This window comes from Hyaena hyaena, unplaced genomic scaffold (assembly GCF_003009895.1).
Source record: "Hyaena hyaena isolate Hyena2069 unplaced genomic scaffold, ASM300989v1 scaffold_97, whole genome shotgun sequence".
Taxonomy (NCBI): domain Eukaryota; kingdom Metazoa; phylum Chordata; class Mammalia; order Carnivora; family Hyaenidae; genus Hyaena; species Hyaena hyaena.
In genome coordinates, this window is record NW_024080728.1 from 3,780,430 (window position 1) to 3,799,800 (window position 19,371).

General features: G+C 43.1%; 1 protein-coding gene across 1 annotated transcript in view; it reads right to left on the reverse strand.

Moving 5' to 3' along the window:
* LOC120233744 (calcium-activated potassium channel subunit alpha-1) overlaps positions 1-19,371 on the reverse strand; it is a gene marked incomplete at its 5' end in the record, with an annotated part of 183,225 nt that overhangs the window by 54,827 nt on the left and 109,027 nt on the right. Inside the window, 3 exons of the mRNA XM_039235190.1 lie at positions 4,303-4,495; positions 7,708-7,932; positions 12,385-12,508. Of these exons, the coding sequence (XP_039091121.1) occupies positions 4,303-4,495; positions 7,708-7,932; positions 12,385-12,508 (542 nt within the window). The remainder of the gene's footprint in view (positions 1-4,302; positions 4,496-7,707; positions 7,933-12,384; positions 12,509-19,371) is intronic.

A 19,371-nucleotide genomic window follows, 5' to 3' on the forward strand; every position in this document is an offset into this window, starting at 1 on the left:
GGTAGCTACTAGCCAGTATTTAAATTTAAATTTATTAAGTTAAATAAAAGGGGAAAAAAAGAAATTCCTCAGTCACACTAGTCACATTTCAAGTGCTCAAGAGCCACATGTATTCAACTCACCCACAAACATCACTTCTCCTTGGAAACTTTCTCAACTCCTTGAAATATATAAACTGAGGAGCCCTATGTACTCTTGTATTTCTAGCCTCATCCTTGTCTCATTGCATGGTAATTGTGTATGGAGGTATCTCCTCCACCACCTGAGCTCCTCAAGGATGATGAGTGGCTGAATCCATGTCATCTTTGTGTTCTGGGCTTTTATAGTGCCTGATGCAGAGCAGATACTCATTTACTCCTATTTCTTCCTCTGAAGAGTTACCTTCACTAGACGGCTAACCAGGAAGAAACTATAAGATGCTCATTTCATAATGTGATACAAAAGCACAATGGGAAACTCAATCACATGCCTCCTCTTTTCAGGTACTGACTCAAGTGGCTCTCTGAGAATGGGCCCTTCTTTCCTCTGCTCACCCTCCCTTTCAAGATCAGACTCAGTTCTTGTCTTTTAGAACCACAGGGTAACAGTCTGGCAAGAGCCACTGTTGTACCAGCTGATTTAAACTGAAATGTTTTCCCCAGATAAATACGTGCTAAATAATACACCAGCTCCCCAGCCAAAGGGAAGTGACAGGCACTCTGTAAATAAAGGCACTTAGTTGCTGGTAAAGAGCTGTAAAGTGGTTCTGAGCTGATGTTTGCTGACCAGCAAGAAGCAGCTTCACCTGCTTTATATAATTGTCACTGCAGTCCTGCCTGCTGTATATTAAAACTGCATCTCATAGACCCAACTGTCACACCGGATATACCATCCAGCATGGGGTATGCCACCTTTCTCTGTAATTGTTTTTGACAACCAGCCATCACATCTCAGATCTTTTCAGAAAGCGTCGGGTCCAAAATCCCTAGGCTGGGTCAGTTCTGACACCATGTGGGCTAGAACAGTGGCACCAAAAGGGAATGTGAATAGAGAAGAGGGAAAAGAGGCTTTGCTAGTCTCGGAGACCAAATAATGCACACTGGCAAGTGTCTGAACACAAATCTCAACAAAGACTCTACCTCCTCAATCTTAAGACACATTTTTCATGTGGCATGGTATCATGCTAGAAAAACTTCCCATTGAGATGCATGCATATTTTGGCCCCAGAGCACACACGCTTGCCCTGAGTCCACATTTCTGTCCTGCTGAGTTCTGGAGAAATGGTAATGTAGCTCTCAAGACAAAGCCAAGGATGGGTGTTTCATAAGGACTACAGAATAAATAGTGATGAGAAGCAGGTAGTAGTGGCCAGAAATCTATGTTGCTATCACTCAGGGGAAGTTAGATTTGCTTCCCAACATGAAAAGAGTAACACAAAATCCATTTTGTACCCTCTAATTCCAATCTACTTGGGATGTGGTTGTGACAAATGCCCCGATGAAGGGTAATTAAAATATCTGAGGCCAATGAGCATTCCAGCTGGTCAAAAGTTTCTCAAGGAGGGAGACTGGCAGGGAGACCTAGTTTGTCCCTCCAGCCCCACGGGCTGGGACAAACCCAAGGAGTGGGCTTTGATGAATACAGAGCACTCACTCATCAGAGAGAAAGTCACTTCCTGTGCTGATGGCCACTGCTAGACTTTTGGAAGGTCAGAGTGTCCCCAGAGGAGGATGTTAGAAACCAAGGACAAGAGAACAGCAGACAGAGTGAGAAAACAAGGGGAAATATGGGCTCAGTGTGCCCGGAGCTCTGGCAGTCTCTCACTGAGAGCAGAATGAACTGCTTGCTGGCTGCTGAGGCGCATGGGCTCCACTCCACTGCTGACCAAGAGTCTGAAAATTGCCACTGGTCATGGGATCGACCCTCAGCCTTCTTTGGTGTGTATGTGTGTGTGTTTAGGGGGTTGGAGGTACTAAAGAAGGAGTTCCCTTCTCTTTTTTTGTGCAGGAAAAATATGCTCCATTTCCCTTTCCTCCTTATCTCCCACCAAAGCCTATTTTCCTTGCTCGTTCCTGTGCTACAAGAGTTAAGAAGGCTTTTGAGAATTGGGCATGTGCAGAGAGGAGGGGAAGCATTTTTACCAGGGTGGCCATCATATAGGATCTGAGAGGCGGGGACAGGTTTATGAGAGCTGGAAGGAACACCATGTCAGACGCACACGTAACTCAATTATGCATTGAGATTCTGATCTATGGACCTTGACAATCACAATTATTGAGCTGGGAGAAAAGAGACATACTGGGGAAAGGGAGTATTTTCCTGCCCCTCCTGCTTAGTTCCATCTCCCCCCGAAGGAAGCACTTCTCCTTCTTCCACTTCTTTCCATTCCCCTTGCTAGGTCCCACCAGGAGAAGAGGAACATCTAATCAGGTTGGTGAGTGTGTTCATTGGACCGGGCTTTGTTAGTGTGCAGATTATTGTGCCTTAAAGTAGTGCACACGAGTCACCTAGGAACCCGGATAGAATGCAGATTCTGACCCAGGAGGTTTGCGGTGGGCATGAGATTTTGCATTTCTAACAAGGGCCCCGGGGGACGCTCATGCTGGTATGGAGTTGGGAGGACACACGTGGAAGAACTACTTAAAGGCAGGAACCAAACAGAGGCTTGCCTCTTCCACCTCCCAGAAGGCCAGCTTACTGTCTCCTCATCTCCTCTGTCACCTGTGCTTCCTGAGCAGGCAGGACAGGAGGCAGGCTCTGGCTCTCCAGTACATAGCTGGGTAAGTAACACTCTCTTTTAGAACCGTGACATGTTGCTCTGCCCTGAGGCCCAGCTGAGCAAGTGGATACCAAGATTTAGATTTGGGGGCGAGGCGGAGGATGGCAGAGGGGAGAGGTCAAAACCAGGCTTCAGCCCATAGCAGTCAGGGGTACGTCAAGAATAGAAGCCACTCTATTCCAAGTATGAAGAAAATTGGATGTTGATGCAACCATTGGAAGGGCTGTAGGAATAAAAGTCAAAGAGGCCACCACTAGCCATTTCACTTGCAATACCAAGGAGGTGCTATAGATCTCCAGGCAACTCAGAGAAGGCCGCACCACCCTCCTCAGCCTCTAGGAGCAAGGCCGGCGACTCTCAGAAAGCTCCCTTAAGAGATGTTTTGAACCTCGCCTCTGCTCAGGGTCTGGCCGCTGCTGCCTCCAAAGAATCAAGGCCTCTTTGTCTCTTCTAAATTCCAGATCTCGTCCCGGTGCCCCACTCTCATTGACAGACACCAGCCTAGAACTGTGCAGGGCAGAGGATTCTAGGAACTGCCGTTCCCAGCTCTGCTGCACTGTTGAGCAGATGCTGGAAGGAGGTGATGCGGGTGCTGAGCTGACAAGAAATCAAGCAGCACACGTCTGGGCTGCATGATGGGGCTGAGCTTGATCCCGTCAATAAGGTGGTGCTTTGTATCCCAGCAGCTAGACTTCTCACGGGCTGCACTCCCTCTGCCTTTGGTCCTGGGATGATGGGATTCAGACCCCCATCACACACCCAATGTCACCCATCCAGCAGACCACTTATGACAATGATCCTGTGGTTCATGGCAAGCCTGCACAGAAGCAGTCCTGCCAAGGCTCTGATTAGTGAGGCTGTTTGTTACAAGGTTTTGCCACGCTGCCTCTCTGAGACTTTAGATGACATCTTTACTAGCAGCTATCTGCCCAGGATCCCAGAGAAAATGACAGGGGAGATGGGGGCAGAGCAGAGAAGGCAGATGTACATCATTCCACTCTGGCATGCCTCCTGTAGAGAGCGTGTGGGCTGATGAGCATCACCGCTTACTAAATGGCTTTTCGTGCCCATATAGTCCCCACTGTCTGGGGGGTCACCATCCGTAGGTCAGCGTATAACAAGGTAAAGCTTAACACCCCCATGCAGCTATAACAATGGCAAAGCTTAACATAGGTCAATGGCAAAAATATATACTGCAGAGAAACATTAGGATCAGCCAGCATCTGTGCAGTGCCTGACATTTAGCTGGTGACCCTGGTCATAAAGGCACTGTTTGGGAAGACTGAGGGAGTGGCAGCTGAAAGGTTGCTTTCGTCTCCGGGAAGGCAGCCTATTCAGAGTGTGGGTGTTCAGGTCTCAGGCCTGCTTCCCGTGATGGTAAGAAGAGGCAGCAGATGCCCCTTTGAAAGCCATCACTGCGACTGCAGGTTTTACTGCCAGGCAGGCTGATGTGAGCCTCTTTGAATTACTGAGTGAAGGATATCCCTCTTGCCAGCCCCTGTCCCCTGTAGGCACAGCAGAGAAGTATTACAGGCTGTCCTTACCTTGGGAATTAGCCTGCAAGACCCCGATGCTGTCATCAAACTGCATAGATTTGATGTTGAGTGACGCCAAGATGCATTCCTTGTCCTGCAGCGAAGTATCATCAATATTATTCTGATTGGCTGACAGGATAACGCACATGTCACAGAGGTTGATGTTGACGGCCCTTAAATCAGCCCGACTTAATGGCGTACCCTTTGGCATCGAGGAAAGGAAAAAAAAAAAAAAAGAAGAAGCAAAAGTGAGACCGAGGGACGAGAGGGAAAGAAGAAAAAATAAAAAATAAAAACAAATTAAAGATGGAGCCGGAGCTTTGGGAAATTATTTAACAAGTATCTTTTTTATGCCTTGACATTAAGCTGGCCTAACAACATTCAAGGGAATAGGAGCTGTGTGCTAATCTAAAGGGTAGTCAGTGCTGATGGCGGCATTTCAGGCTTGCTCTCCACACTCAATCAAGCCGTTGCTAACAAACGAGGGAGAGGAATAATGCCAGAGTTCTACATCTTCTTCCTGCCTGGAAATTGTCTTGATTTAAGAAACTGTCCTGTGGCAACCTCTGGCTTTCAGAATGTAACGAGGGGGTGGGTTTCAAAGCCCTGTTTACTTAATAGCAGGTCACTTCTGTCTCGAGCAAAACAGCAGCGCCGGCTAGAATTTCCAATGCAGCCAAGGGGAAATAGCCAGTGAGCGTGGTGTGATGAGGTGGGGTGAAGGCTGCTCAACCTGGGGGTCGTGAGACAGATGGAATTAATGTGCATCTTGCAAAGGGGAGGGGGGAAGAAGTTAAGCTTCAAGTCAAATAATTTTATTGCAAATTTTCAGCAAGGAAAAAAACACAAGAAAATCGCCTAATTGACCCACAGCAGAGTGATGGTTGAATACACCATTGGACATACATACAAGGAAAGTCTATGTAGCTGGTGAAGAGACCAAAACAGCTCTCTGTGGAGGGGGAGCCTTGGAGGGATCTCTAAAATAGGGGATAAGTGCAAAACAAAAACACAAAAAAACAAGTCCTAGATCATTCAAAATGTGTGATTTCATTTATGTAGAAAGAAACCCACAAAATAAAACCATATATTTATGAAGGTACTTGTAAATGCATGTACATTCAGAGAGAAATTTCCAGAAAAATATACACTAAACTGATACTAGTAATTACCTCTAGGGAGGAGAATAAGATTGGGGGTAAAGAGAAAAGTTTGTTTTTGACTTTATATACTTCTGTCTTGTTTGAATATTTTATAACAAGAACGTATTTGTATATTACTGGTGTAATTAAAAATAAATAAGCCAGTAAACAGATTTTTTTAAAATCCCGTAACAACAAAAAGCAGTGGGGGGAAGAAAACCCAGAACAAGGAGGTAATGACAGAGAGGAAAAGAAGGCAAGCACAGGTGGAAAAGAAGGGTTAGTGTCAGAGGGGAGAGGCATGACCTTGACAGGCTCTGTGTCCCCAGGAAGGATCACAGAAGAACTAATCAGGCCATCCCATGCCAGGGCTCCCCAGGGCCCATGTGGCATCGTTTTGGAGTTCACATACTCGGTCCTCCAGCCTGGATCCAGCTTCTGTTTTGCCTACATGAAGATTTGAGTTGCCTTCAACTCACTGACTGTATAGGGAGAGGGTTTGCCAACACCCCTATATCCCTGGATGCCTTTGTCTCATTATCCTTCCTGGAGAAGGGGCTTTGAAACGATGGACTTGGCCACACAGATTGAGACCATCAACCTTATTTTATGCCTCAGTGAGAGGCACAATTCTGCTCTCAGGCCCCAAAATACTGCTGCAAAGTGGCACTATGATGCAAGAGGCATTTAGTGCTATGGGGGAAGCTACTAGTTCCAATCTCTGGAGCAGTATCTTCTGGGAGGGAAGAATCCCTCTTTTCCAGGGATCTCTTGGTACAAAGTAAGTCTGAACAACTTCCTGAGTCATTTTGCCAGTTGCATAAGCCTCAATTGCCTACATCTATATTCTTTTAATTTTCACCTTGTAGGGAATCCAGCAGTAATTGTGATATAAGACAATCCCTGCACAGTTGTATACACAGGATTTCAAAACTCAAGAAATACACATGAGATACATAGAAACACCATGTTTCTCTGGGCTGGCTCCATATGTGGGGCACTGTTTAAACAATGGAATATGTGAAGACATAGAGAAAGGTCCATTTTGTACAATATGTTGTGCTTGAGTGTGCTAAATTTTGGAGGGCTTAAAAAGGATCAGCAAATATGAGAGCTCATTCTTATATACACCAACAGGTGAATGCATGTATACAAGGGCACACAGGAGACACACACATATACACACACAGCATGCACACACACACACCAAACATTACATACACACCCAACACCTATACATATACAATGCACACTCGCATGTATGCACATGCACACTCGCACACACACACACACATGCACACACACACGTAGCCCAACAAAATAATAAGGTCTTTACAAAACACTTATAGACTCAGTCGATGTGTTCCAAGGGACTATGTGGAAAAGCCCATGTAGGAAGATAATCGTGGAAATACATAATCAAATCTATCATGACTAAAATTAGCAAGGTATTTATCTGCTTATGTTCTTCTACGTGTATGACTATTTGTTTCTCTTCAGGTGATTATTTTTAATTACAAGTGTTTACTACATCAATTTACTAGTTTACTAAACCTAGAATTGTTTAAAAGTTTACAAAAAACATACAGATTAATGATTAGGAAGTAATTACATGACCCCTAGGTCATGTATCCTGCATCTTTACACTAAATTGTGGAGTCTCAAACTATTCCTTTTAGATTTGTGTCCTAACATATTTTTAAATCAAGAATATCACATGCACATATGTGTGTGTACACATACCAGCCCAGGAAAATATTGCTGGGCTTCTACATGAATGGGAGCCAGGGAGTGGCCAGAAGAAGGGGTTGGCCTTCCATACAGCAGAAATAATGAAAGAACTCATTAAAGCCACTTAGTTAAAAACAAAAAGTGACATGACCAAGATTCATAGAAGTACTCATGGTGTCATAATAAAATGCTAAAAATAGTTCCATAAGTAAATTCTGCTATAAGTGTCATATCTCAAAGCACTAGGTTTGGGTAGACAAGACAAAGAGAGTGTATAGACACTGATATGGTTAATACATTTGGCATCAGCTAAACTTCATGCTTGATGAGCAGCTGAACTTGGCTGCAAATTCCTTTTAATAAGGTCTCCCAGGGTTTAGATATTCCTAGACAGAGCATAAGGGAAGGGCTGAGTCCTCGGGCCCATAACCAGATGAAGAAGCAGAGGCATGATCAAAGCTACAGCTATCACATCCATCTGGGATTTTCTTTTGTGAATGAAAAGAAGGAAAAAGCATCGATAATGTGACCTTGGACTTACAGGCAATATGGACACTTTGGGAAAGTTATGAAGCGTCTCCCATTCCCGCTTGAGGTACTCAATGGAGCCCACAAACACGATGTGCTTGAGCTCGTGGTAATGAAAGTTGCTGGCACGGAGTGGCATCACCAGGTTCCGGAGGCCAATCAGGGCTGAGCTGACATCACCAAAGATGCAGACCACGACGTGGCCACTCAGGACGGTCATGGCGGCTTCACTTCGAGTCTGCAACACGGAGAAGTGCACCATCATTGGAGAAAAGACCTCACAGTGTTTTGGTAAGGATTTCAAAAACCACTTTCATAAAGAGAAACATTTGTTGAGTGCTTACTATGTGCTATTGTTTTTATTTCATCAATGTTACGTATATGCCATATACACTTACAATATGAGTATATGTGCATGCATTATACTGGGGTAATAAATATGTAAACATATATCCACACATAACCTGACCTTCTTTGACAAAAGATATAAGAAAGTTATGTCGTCATACATATGAGCAGGTGGTATTTCCTAATGATTTGGGGGTGGGGAATAAGAGGGAAGAGCAATATTTTGTGTTTAAAAAGAGAAGTCTTAGGGGCACCTGGGTGGCTCAGTCAGTTGAGCATACAACTTTGACTTGGGTCATAACCTCGCAGTTTGTGAGTTCGAGCCCCATGTCGGGCTCTGTACTGACAGCTCAGAGCCTGGAACCTCCTTCAGATTCTTTGTCTCTCCCTCTCTGTGCCCCTCCCATGTTCATGCTCTGTCTCTCTCTGTTTCTCAATAGTAAATACAAACATTAAAAAATATATTGGGGCGCCTGGGTGGCTTAGTCGGTTAGGCGTTCGACTTTCGCTTAGGTCATGATCTCGCGCTTCATGGGTTCAAGCCCCGCGTCGGGCTCTGTGCTGACTGCCAGCTCAGAGCCTGGAGCCTGTTTCGGAGTCTGTCTCTCTCTCTCTCTCTCTGACCCTCCCCTGCTCATGCTGTCTCTCTCTCTCTCCTAGAAATAAATAAAAATATTAAAAAAAAGAAAGCTCTCTTTAATATATATATACACAAATATATATTAAAAAAAGAGAAGTCTTAGTTTCTATGAAATTTCTGGTAAAAGTAGTAGTCTTTGCTGTCTCTCTTGCTGAAATGAAGACAAAATGGTAAGATGTTATGCTAGTATTAGCTTGAGAAGTTTGAGTTTTGAGTTCTGGACTCATCAATGGGATTTCACATTACATTATAACATCAACAGGTAGAACATCACACCCTGAGACAGGGGCTGGCAAACTATGGCCCACGGGCCAAATCTGGCCCATAACCTGTTTTGGTATGGCCATGGCTGGTGAGCCAAGATTGGTTTTTATATTTTAAAATGGTTGCAAAAAACAAAAAAATAAGATTTCATAATGAGAAAATTGTATAAAATTCAAATTCCAAAAAAATTTTATTGCAACACAGCCCATCTTATTCATTTAGTATTGCCTGTGGCTGCTTTTACATTACAACGGCAGAGCTGATTAGCTGTGACAGAGACCGTATGGCCAGGAAGACCTAAATTATTTATCATATGATCTTTTGCTGACCCCTGTCCACTGCTGCCTTGTGGTTTCCAGGGAGTGCCTGGAGTGGCCCACCTGTGTAAGTCATCAGACTATGACTTTAGTCATCAGATTATTCCCAAATAGCAATTAAAAGGATCTAGAGATAGATCAGCAAGAGCAATAAGCCCATGTCTTCTCCCAACCCTAGGTTTGATCTACAAAGGAGACAAATGAATGAATAAAATCAATGCAGTGAGAGGAGGACCCCAGCTTCCCACACAAATGGTTAGCCACTGCCACCATTCTGCTCAGTGTGACAGTGAAGAGAGTAACATAGGAGGCTTTCTCTGCCTCTCCTTCTGGTCCAATACCTCCCATTCTTGCCTTCCTTGCTCCCTGTCCACTCACTGCATGCCTAGATGGCCCCATGTGACTCACAATGCTTTTGGGGAGGCATATTAATGTCCACAGCACATATCAAACTCTGTTTGATTTTATCCCTAGAATTGACCAGTGTATTGATTGTTTAAATGCCAATATTGCAATTCACGACAATGTCAGGGTTATTACAGTAACCCCCAAGGAGAAGAAGAAGCTAGCTTTCACTCCCTGATCGTTACAATAAAGCAGGGGCTGTCACCATTATTGGTTTCCCTCTGTGATAGTACCGTTATACCTAAGACAGGGGCTGTAAGAAATGTCTTATAAACAGTGACCAAGGAGGACCCACTGGGAAGTCACATTCCACATCACCACTTCATGGACAAGACCTGGAGTTAGTTATCTTGGCTGCTTGGATGTGTGAGTGCTTGGGTACCACCAGCAGAGCATCAATGAGTCTATAAGATGCTATAATGGGGTTTCTAATTACTTTTAATTGGTCAGGTCATCTGGGAGTCTAGTTCTCTCAATGAGTCTGAGGAATACAACCTGGATCCAAAGTTGAGGCTGGAAATCTACACTGGGAGGTGGGGAAGGCACCATTTAGCAAAGTGGCTGACCACAGAGCTTAGCTCTGGGGACAGAAACATCAATGTTTAGATCGGCCACAGTAACATGATCCACAGAACCCTTTCAAGACCCCAGTTCCGGGAGAGCCTGATCTTGCCAGATTTAAGACCCAGTACAGCAACTACTCATGTACACATCTCATGCTTCCTACACATTCTTGAAGTCCTAACTCAGGCTGGGCCTTCATAGCCTTAAACCCATCAAAGCACAATCTGTTTGCACTCAAGACTTCTCTGGCCTCTCAGATGCATCCTAGTCCTTCTCCCCTAGATTTGAATAGCATTTTGTGCTTCATAACACTTGGCTTTAAATATATTGTTTCATAGTTACATTTTATGTCTTCTAAATAGATGCTCATTTCCTCAAGATTGAGGCCACTTCATATTTTCAAACCACCAGAGCAGTTAAGTGTCCCACACCCAGTGGGTACATGCAACCCCAAAGCATCTTCACACTGCTGGCTCTTCTGAGAATTCTCATCTCTGCTCCAGTGTGACTTTGGAGAGGACTTCTTGGAACATACTGTCTAACTAGCTCCTCCCAGTTCCTTTCTAACCCATGGCTCTGCTTGATTGTCTTTATAGCGCTGTAGCAGTATCTGAAATGCTTTTCTATACTCATCATCTACCTCTTTGCCCCCACTAGAACATCAGTTAGTCAGGGGTTATCCCCCTGGTGACAAGAGCAGTGCCTAGCAAGTAAATGGCTTGTTAAAAATGTTTTGGTAAATGATGTTTTTCAGATGACAGAGGTAGTAACTCGCTTCCCTAAACTCTTTCATGCCAGAAGAGACTCAGTTTTGATGTCAACTAGCCATAAGATCTTCAGGAATATAGGCAAGCCATTAAGACCCCGGATTCCCGATATAGCACCCAGCCCTTTTACCTGCCACGGATGGGTAACACCACTCTGAGTTTGGGTCACCAGGGCAAAAGTGCAGTGAATACAATAGGATGTAAATACACAGAGCACCTTTGTGATTAGAACCATTTGCATTCCTGGTAAATTGGACAACTGCTGTTTGTTGAGAATTCCGACTTTCTGTGCTTTTGTCTGCAACTTTCACACCTCCAAGACAGCTTCTAGCACAGCCCTGTATTGGCTCATAATTGCTTGATTATAAATAAACTGAGAAAACACACACATACACACATTCCAAGAAAACACAGGGAAAAGTCTAGTGGATTGGAGTACAAAGCCATTCTAAGGGGCTTCTTTTCTAAGAAGGGAGGCCATGACGTCAGAAATGATAGAATTTTCCTGGCTGACATAAAGAAGCAGGGCACAGTGATCTGCAATGAGAAGGCACAAAGGAGAAAGAACCCTTCCATCTGACCTTCCTATTAATCCATTTTTTCATGATTAACAAGACAATGAACTGTGGGGAAGCTGATGTGGGCATTAAAACCTAAAGCTGTGAACAGAACAAGTCTGGAGAGTAGATGGATTGTTCTCTAGGCTGACATTCCTAGGGCAGACCAGAAGACGCCCACTGCGGCTACCGAGATGACCCAACCACAAAACAGGGCTCTGAGCTCCCACCTCCCCGAGATAGACCCATGCACGGGTCATCGTTGTCATCATCACCAATGCATTTTGCATCATGTGTTAAGCAGGGTCTCAAATACACAAGGCTATTACCCAGAAGAATGCAAGACATTGTTATAAACAAATAACTGTTTATTATGTTGGTAGCATTCACATTTCTTTGTGGGATTTAATAATAATAATAAGTAACTATTGAGTCCCATGTGGGTTTTACTCTTCACTACAACCCTGGGAATTAGGGTCATTCTCATCTCACCTTCGTAGATATAAGAGAATTGAGGTGTAAAGAAGTCAGACAGAGCCACATGCATAGGGATTACAGTACCTACTGCCTCCCATGATGCCTTTCACATAGCACATGACCACCCCTTATCGTGATGAGCTAATAAATGTTCAGAGATTTAAAATTCCACCCTTGGTTTATATTCTGATGAGAGCTCTAGTTGCTTCAGTGTGTCCCTAATTTTAATTATCAAAGATAATTAGGACCAGAGATTGTATCTTCCCACCATCCAGTTAGGGAACCCTCATTCCCAGCAAATGTAGTTTGAGACAGAAGTGAACAGCATGGATTCCATGGCCCGCCACTCACCAGGATGACCTTCTCTATCTCCTTGGGTGCACACCAGTGAAACATGCCAGTAGAGTCATACTTCTTCACGTTAGAGTCCATGTTGTCAATCTGATCATTGCCAGGAATTAACAAGGGGTCATGCCTGGGGAGGAAAGGACAAGAAAACATAAGTGGAAAATGTAATAAATTATAAATGGAAAGTGCCCCCTGAGTTAGATCTCAGAGGAGTTGAAAGATGCACAAGAAGTGGCTGTCACTGAAGGCCATTCTTTTGCTTGCAGAACCCATTCTTTGAAAGGCAACTACCCCAACCGCCATCACCACTTGGAAATGCAGGTGACCTTTATCAGCTAATAATTCCACCTTCCCCTCCTGTTCCTATTTCTCTAAAATGGCCTTCATGTCATTTTGTGGATTTAGCTTCCTTTTCATGGATATCCCTCCCTCCTATTCTCATTTTACAAGCTACCCAATCTCCCCAGCCTGCACACGCATGCACACACAGACACACACACACGCATACACACTCACACCAAAGGGTTGTTATTAGCATTGGCAATGAAGAGGAAGGAATAGGAATAGAGCCTCATGCTGACTGACTGGCATGAGGATGGAAAGCCAATTACTTGCTCTTCCTGACTACAACTTCTGACGTGATGCTCTTCGCAGTAAAAGCTTTAACAGGCTGCACTTTAAATATTTTAGCAATTTGCCCAATCAGATTTTGCTCTCCCCGGCTGAAGCCCTTTAAAGATTCAGCAGCATGTCACTTCAGAGCAGATTGACTACCAAATGCCCACATCTGGAATACATGATTTCAATACTAAACAACACCCTCTCTCCTTGCCGTGACAACTGTATTTGCACTAACGGTCCAATGACAGTCTCCCCCACCCCCGCTTCACCTCCCCACTGCAGCATTCCTTGGATGAGCGCTCACACTCAGACGCATCTTAATAAACTTGTCTTGAATTCGCTCTCTTGCCTTGTTTACTGGTGGAAAGGGAAGATGCTGCTATAGAGGCCTCCCCCTCAGTGGGTTGGCAGAGCCTCACCAAAAACCTTAAGAATTATAATAAAATCAGGCAGATCTAACAGGCTTACAGCATAAGAAATATACTCCTACATCTTGGGGTATATCCATTGTCAGCTTCCATCTGTGATAGCGATTTCATATCCCCGTTTCAGGGGAGGTCATTTGGGTTTCTACAACATTGACCACATATAATTGGGACAATGTCCCTGGCATACCTAGCTATCATTTTGCAGGGGAACTATCTTCCTTAAATAATACTGCCGATTCAAGGCAGAAAATATAAATAGGCTCAAATACTTAAAACTTATTATAAAGTGATTTTACCTTTTAAGTTATCTATGTCAAGCATCAAAGGGGATTCTTTATTGAGTTTTTAGTATTTCTCCCTCTGAAATTTCTCTGATACGTCTCATTTATATATCCACAAAACAAAAAGTGGGACAGGAATGGTCCACAGACCTAGAATTAAGCTTTCAGGATATCTATCATGATTCCCTTCCCTTCAGAATTCCTTCCACTCCCACTTAAGATGGGAAAATTCTCACTGCATTTACTCATTCCTGAGAATTTGCTTTTAGGCTATACCAAATGACAGATACCCTGTGAGGCAATCCTGCAAAGTTACCTTCAACAAACATGCTAGATTACTATAGGAACTGTCATATCTAATCTTCAAAGGGGAAGAACAATCCACCTTGGAATGGCGTCTCAGTAGCTGAGCTGTTGGGAGGTCTTAAGGTGTTGTAAACCACCAGGCCACCTTTCAAATACTGAACTCGGTCAAAAATGCTAAAGTGAAAAGGCAGTTGTTCTTAAGAACTGGTCACAGATCAGGGCAAGAGCAACTTTTTGATTTTTTTTTTAATCCTTGAAGAAACTTTAATAGTTTTTTTAGATACCCATCTGGGATAGGTAGCTGGAGAGAAACCACCAAAGAGAAGAGAATTCAGAAAATGAACACAATGAACTCTTCCCAGCCCTTGAAGAACATATTTTGCAAGAGGATATTAATAAATTTACCTTGAAGAAATAGAGCCAGGTTCAAATTCCCTTGCCCAGTTTATTGGTTAGAAAAGGAAGTATTATCTCAAAGTCTGAGAACTTCCCCCTAATGCATTCAACATTTAAAAGATAGGACAATATTTAGAGAAAATCTGCAGGCAAGCAAATGATATAGCAAGCTGGCCAAAATTGCTTCTAGAAAACATGTGCCTTGGGCAAAAGAACATACATTTGGATTCCCTACCTTTTTGGAAAAGAATCATTCCTTGGTCACAAAGGCCTCCAACCCCCATTTTAGAAAAGTAAATAAATAAGCCTAATAATCAGTCATCTCTCAATAAGAGGAAAAAAGTCAGTTTTTTGTTTTTTGTTTTTTGTTTTTTTTTTTAACATTTATTCATTTTTGAGAGTGGGAGTATGAACAAGGAACAGAGCGTGAACTGGGAAGGGGCAGAGAGAGAGGGAGACACAGAATCTGAAGCAGGCTCCAGGCTAAGAGCTGCCAGTACAGAGCCCAATGTGGGGCTCAAACTCATAGACTGCGAGATCATGACCTGAGCTGAAGTTGGATGCTTAACTGACCGAACAACCCAGGTGTCCCCAAAAGACAGTTTTTTAATGCCAAGCCTCATTAAACTGGGGTGGGGGTTTGCAGAAAGCAGGTGTAATTTTAAAATCTTATTTATTCTTGAAATAGAGTTGATATACAATGTTATATTAGTTTCAGGTATAATTTGACACTAGGTTTGCGAGCCATGATTGGCACTGGGATACCTAGAAGCATTAGAGAAGTCTCAGTGGTATGCCTTATTGCACTCTGTACTTCCTACACACCTCTCACCCTGGCTTGGATAATTTAAATGTATTATCCAAGACATTCCTCAAAAAGTTTTATCTGAGGAACTTAAAAAAATCCCCTCAAACAAATATGTTTTCTTTTCTGACCAGCAGGGTACCTGGAAATCTTTGATTTCTTAAATCATCAAAGCAACCAATAAACATACATTTTCTATTCTGATTCAGAAATAGAAGATACCCTACTAATTAAGACATAATCCCTAGTCAAAAAGAGGGTCATAATACAGCAAGAAAGAGAAAATGTCAATTAATAGTTGTGATACACTGTGATGAGTGTCATAGCATGCAAGGTGGTATAACAATACCAAGAAACTGTTAATTGCCTGGTATTTGAGAAACATTAAGGAAGGCTTCCCAGAGAAGATAACATGGAATCTCAGCATATTTTGGTGTTGATCCACTAGCCATCATTAGGACCCACTCAGAGAACTGAGGCCCGAATAAACCCAAACATGGCACCCCCAACTGTGGTTGGAGATGTTGGCTGTGGTATTGGCCCAACGTGAGTTATAAAAGACTTGGGCCAGGCACACTAGCTGTCTTCTTCTTCTTCTTCTTTTTTTTTTTTTTTAATTTTTTAATGTTTTATTTATTCTTGAGAGAGCGAGAGAGAGAGAGAGAGAGACAGAGCATGAGTGAGGGTAGGGCAGAGAGAGAGAGAGGGACACAGAATCTGAAGCAGGCTCCAGGCCCTGAGCTGTCTGCACAGAGCCTGACATTGGGCTCGAACTCACAAGCCATGAGATCATGACCTGAGCTGAAGTCGGATGGCCAATCAACTGAGCCACCCAGGTGCCCCATACACTAGCTGTCTTCTGATGTGCAATGGTGGTAACTGAATGGAAAATAAAATCCACTGATTGTGTACAATTGGTTAAGAGCAGATGAGGAACCATGTGTGGAATTTAAATAGAACAAAAATCAAGTTTCCAAACATAAAAAAAAGTTATAAAAATGGAAGGCTTTTTTTTTTTTAATGACATGAGTTATGCCCCAAGGCTGTGGATTTCTCAACATTCGGACATTCCAGAAAAGCTGGGATATAGAAATGTCATTATAAATGTTGGGTGAACCTAGAAGACTCTTGAGGTTTGAAGCACTTCCTTTCTCACTGAGGAAGACAAGGTTAGGATTCCAGAAATACTTGGCCATTGCTGGACATCAAAAGACAGAGGGCACTAAGTAACTGAAGAAAGATTGTTGTTGGAGCAAAGATGGGAGATAGGGAGAATTCAAAAGACTGATCACGTTAGAGTTCCAAGATGGACCCATAACTGTTTCTTCATCTAGGAGGCACATGATTCATTCCAGCACAAGCGTCCATAACCACTTTGAACCAGACAGGATACATTTCTTTATCATGTCTGTTCTTGCAGTCTTTTCAAGTGGCTTAGGTTGGCTTGAACTCCTGAGAGGTCTCTGACATAGGTGAGCAGTGAAGAGCCAGTCGGTTACAGGAACTTCTGCTGCTAAACTGAGATTGATGGAGCTTATATCAATAAAAGAAAATTCAAGCATTAGCCACTGAGTAGAGCAACCAGCATTGCCCTGACCAGGGGAGGCCCAGGAGAAGAACCTGGCAGTTTGTTGTACATAGAAAGGAAGACCACCAGAAACCACTCTGAACAAAGCATCCCAGCATCACTGATTCACAAAATGATGAACAGAACCCACTGAAATGTCCTGAGACAATTCCTCAAAGACCACCTAGTTGGAATCAAGGGCAATACTAGATACTGTCTTTCCTATCTTAATTATTTTATACATTGTCCCAGCCCACAAAGTAATCTAGACTCCCCTAAAATGCACCATAATTGATTCAAGGCTTATTTGTCATTTACCACTGAGCCAATGTGTATGCATTATTTTAAGATAACAGAAACCTTACGAGGTGAGGTCTATCTACTGCATAGTTGTTAAATGGGCATAATTTTGTCCCCCACAATGTCTGTACACTGAAGTCCTAAGTCTCAGTACCTCAGAATGTGACTGTATTGTATGATATGGCCTTTAAATAAGTAATTAAATTAAAGTGAGGTCATTAGGATGAGCCCTAATTGAATATGGCTGCTTACCTTATAAGAAGACAAAATTTAGACACGGACATGTGCAGAAGGAAGACATGTGACATGTGAAGATAGGGGTATAAGGGAGCCATCTAGAAACCAAGGAGAAAGACATAGAACAGAGCCTTCCTTCACCTACTCAGAAGGAACCAACCTTACCAGCACCTTGATCTTGGACTTTCAACAACCAGAACTGTGAGAAAATCAGTTTCTATTACTTAAGACAATAATAGTAAATATCTTACTTAAGACAATAGTAGTAAATGGAAGAGCCCTAGGAAAACTCATACAAGAGTCCACTTTGAAAAAGGAGCACAAAGTATCAGATATCAGTCCCTAAAAGGATCCCCCACTGCCCTTCTTGTGCTTCAGTCTCACCTTTTCACTTCAGGGGGAAAAGCATCCTGACACCAGTTTAGGAATACATGGAATTACACCAGAAATACACACTATCTTATTCAGAGAGTTTGTGCCATGTCCCTCCCCCCCTCAGCACCATCTCATCCCAACATACATATATGATTATATCTGTCTGCCTAAGAGGGAACTTCCCTCTAGTCTTTAACGTGTATCCACACTTTTGGATCAATACCTATGGCAACTCAACTTAAAGGAAAAAGGAAGCCTGTGAACCAGCTAGTTAATGTATTCATCTGAACCAAGAGTCTTTCTCCAAAGGGGATGTTTTGGGGGTAGATAGTGAAGGTAGGAAACCACCTATTTCCTTAGTGATGATATAGCATAGTGGCTCCACATCTTGGCTTATCTACTAGTTGCTACACTGTGCCTGGCCTCAATGTCTTCATCTGTAAAATGAGAGTGTTAATCACCATCATGACTTAATGGATGTCATTTGAGGACTCCGTGAGTAAAGTCCTGTCATGCGCTTAACATAGAACCTGACACAGAGCTTGCCCTCAAGAAGTGTTAACTACCTTTATTCTTATCATTCTTTATACTCTGCTAACAACCCACTCATTTATTTGTAGCTCTTCTGAAAGGAGACAGTACAGGTAGAGCAGTTCAATAATACAAATCTAGGGTTACTACGATTATTTCTACTACTGTTGCTACTATGAATGGATAGTCACCATGAGTTGAATTGTTACAAATGTTGCAGGGCTGAACCTGCATAAAAGGTCTACCTACCTTTTATGATTTACTTATCAAGGTAACGCTTGCATGTAATTTCTACTGTGACTACACATTTGTGTGGATGGGAAAGAGAATGGACAAGTAACATAGTTAACATGGCTCAGCCAAAGAGAGGAGAGGTGAGGTTTGAAAAGACAGGTCTTGATGGGAAGCCAATACCACTTGGCCCCATCCCACCCCCTCCCGCTTACAGGAGGCAGCTGGGTCTTGTACATTCTCCACTGCAGAGCCCTGAAGCACAGTGCCAAAGCCGCAAAGGCAGGCAGACCAGCATGGCGGACGTTCATGAAATGCACAGCTTTTGTGAATAATCAGTAGGAAATTGCCCCCATGAGCCTTTGTCAGGACAATGTGCTAAGGAGAGCCCCAATACTCAATTAAGCCTGGGAGAGCTTTGGCCTTGTCCTGGTATCTGAAGGCTCTGTGCAGGAATACCCTCATTTTTACAGCAACCAAGGAGATCCAGTGAGTTAAATTTTTCATATCTATGCTTCTTGAATCTTAGCTCACACCTCCAAAGTCCACAGCTAGAAATTAAGTATGCCTGACTTCAAATAAAGAATAGAAGATCATTGTTTTGAGGGTTTGCAGAGCAAGGAATGCCACTTGCCATCAATTAATTTGAGGAAGTGAACTAAATGCCCTGCTACAGCAGAAACACAAAAAGCTTGCCTGGAAGACAAGTGCCTAAAGCAAAACCACAAATCCCTTTTCTAGCAAACCTACTGCGAGGAAGCCAGTATTATAATTTAAAGAGCACAGTTCCCCTTCCAGGCAAATACAGCAAATCCCACTTTTTCTGTGGCAGTGGGTTCAACACTGGCCTTCAGAAATGTACATTATAGTACAAGTAAACAAACCAAAAAAAAAAAAAAAAAAAAAAAAAAA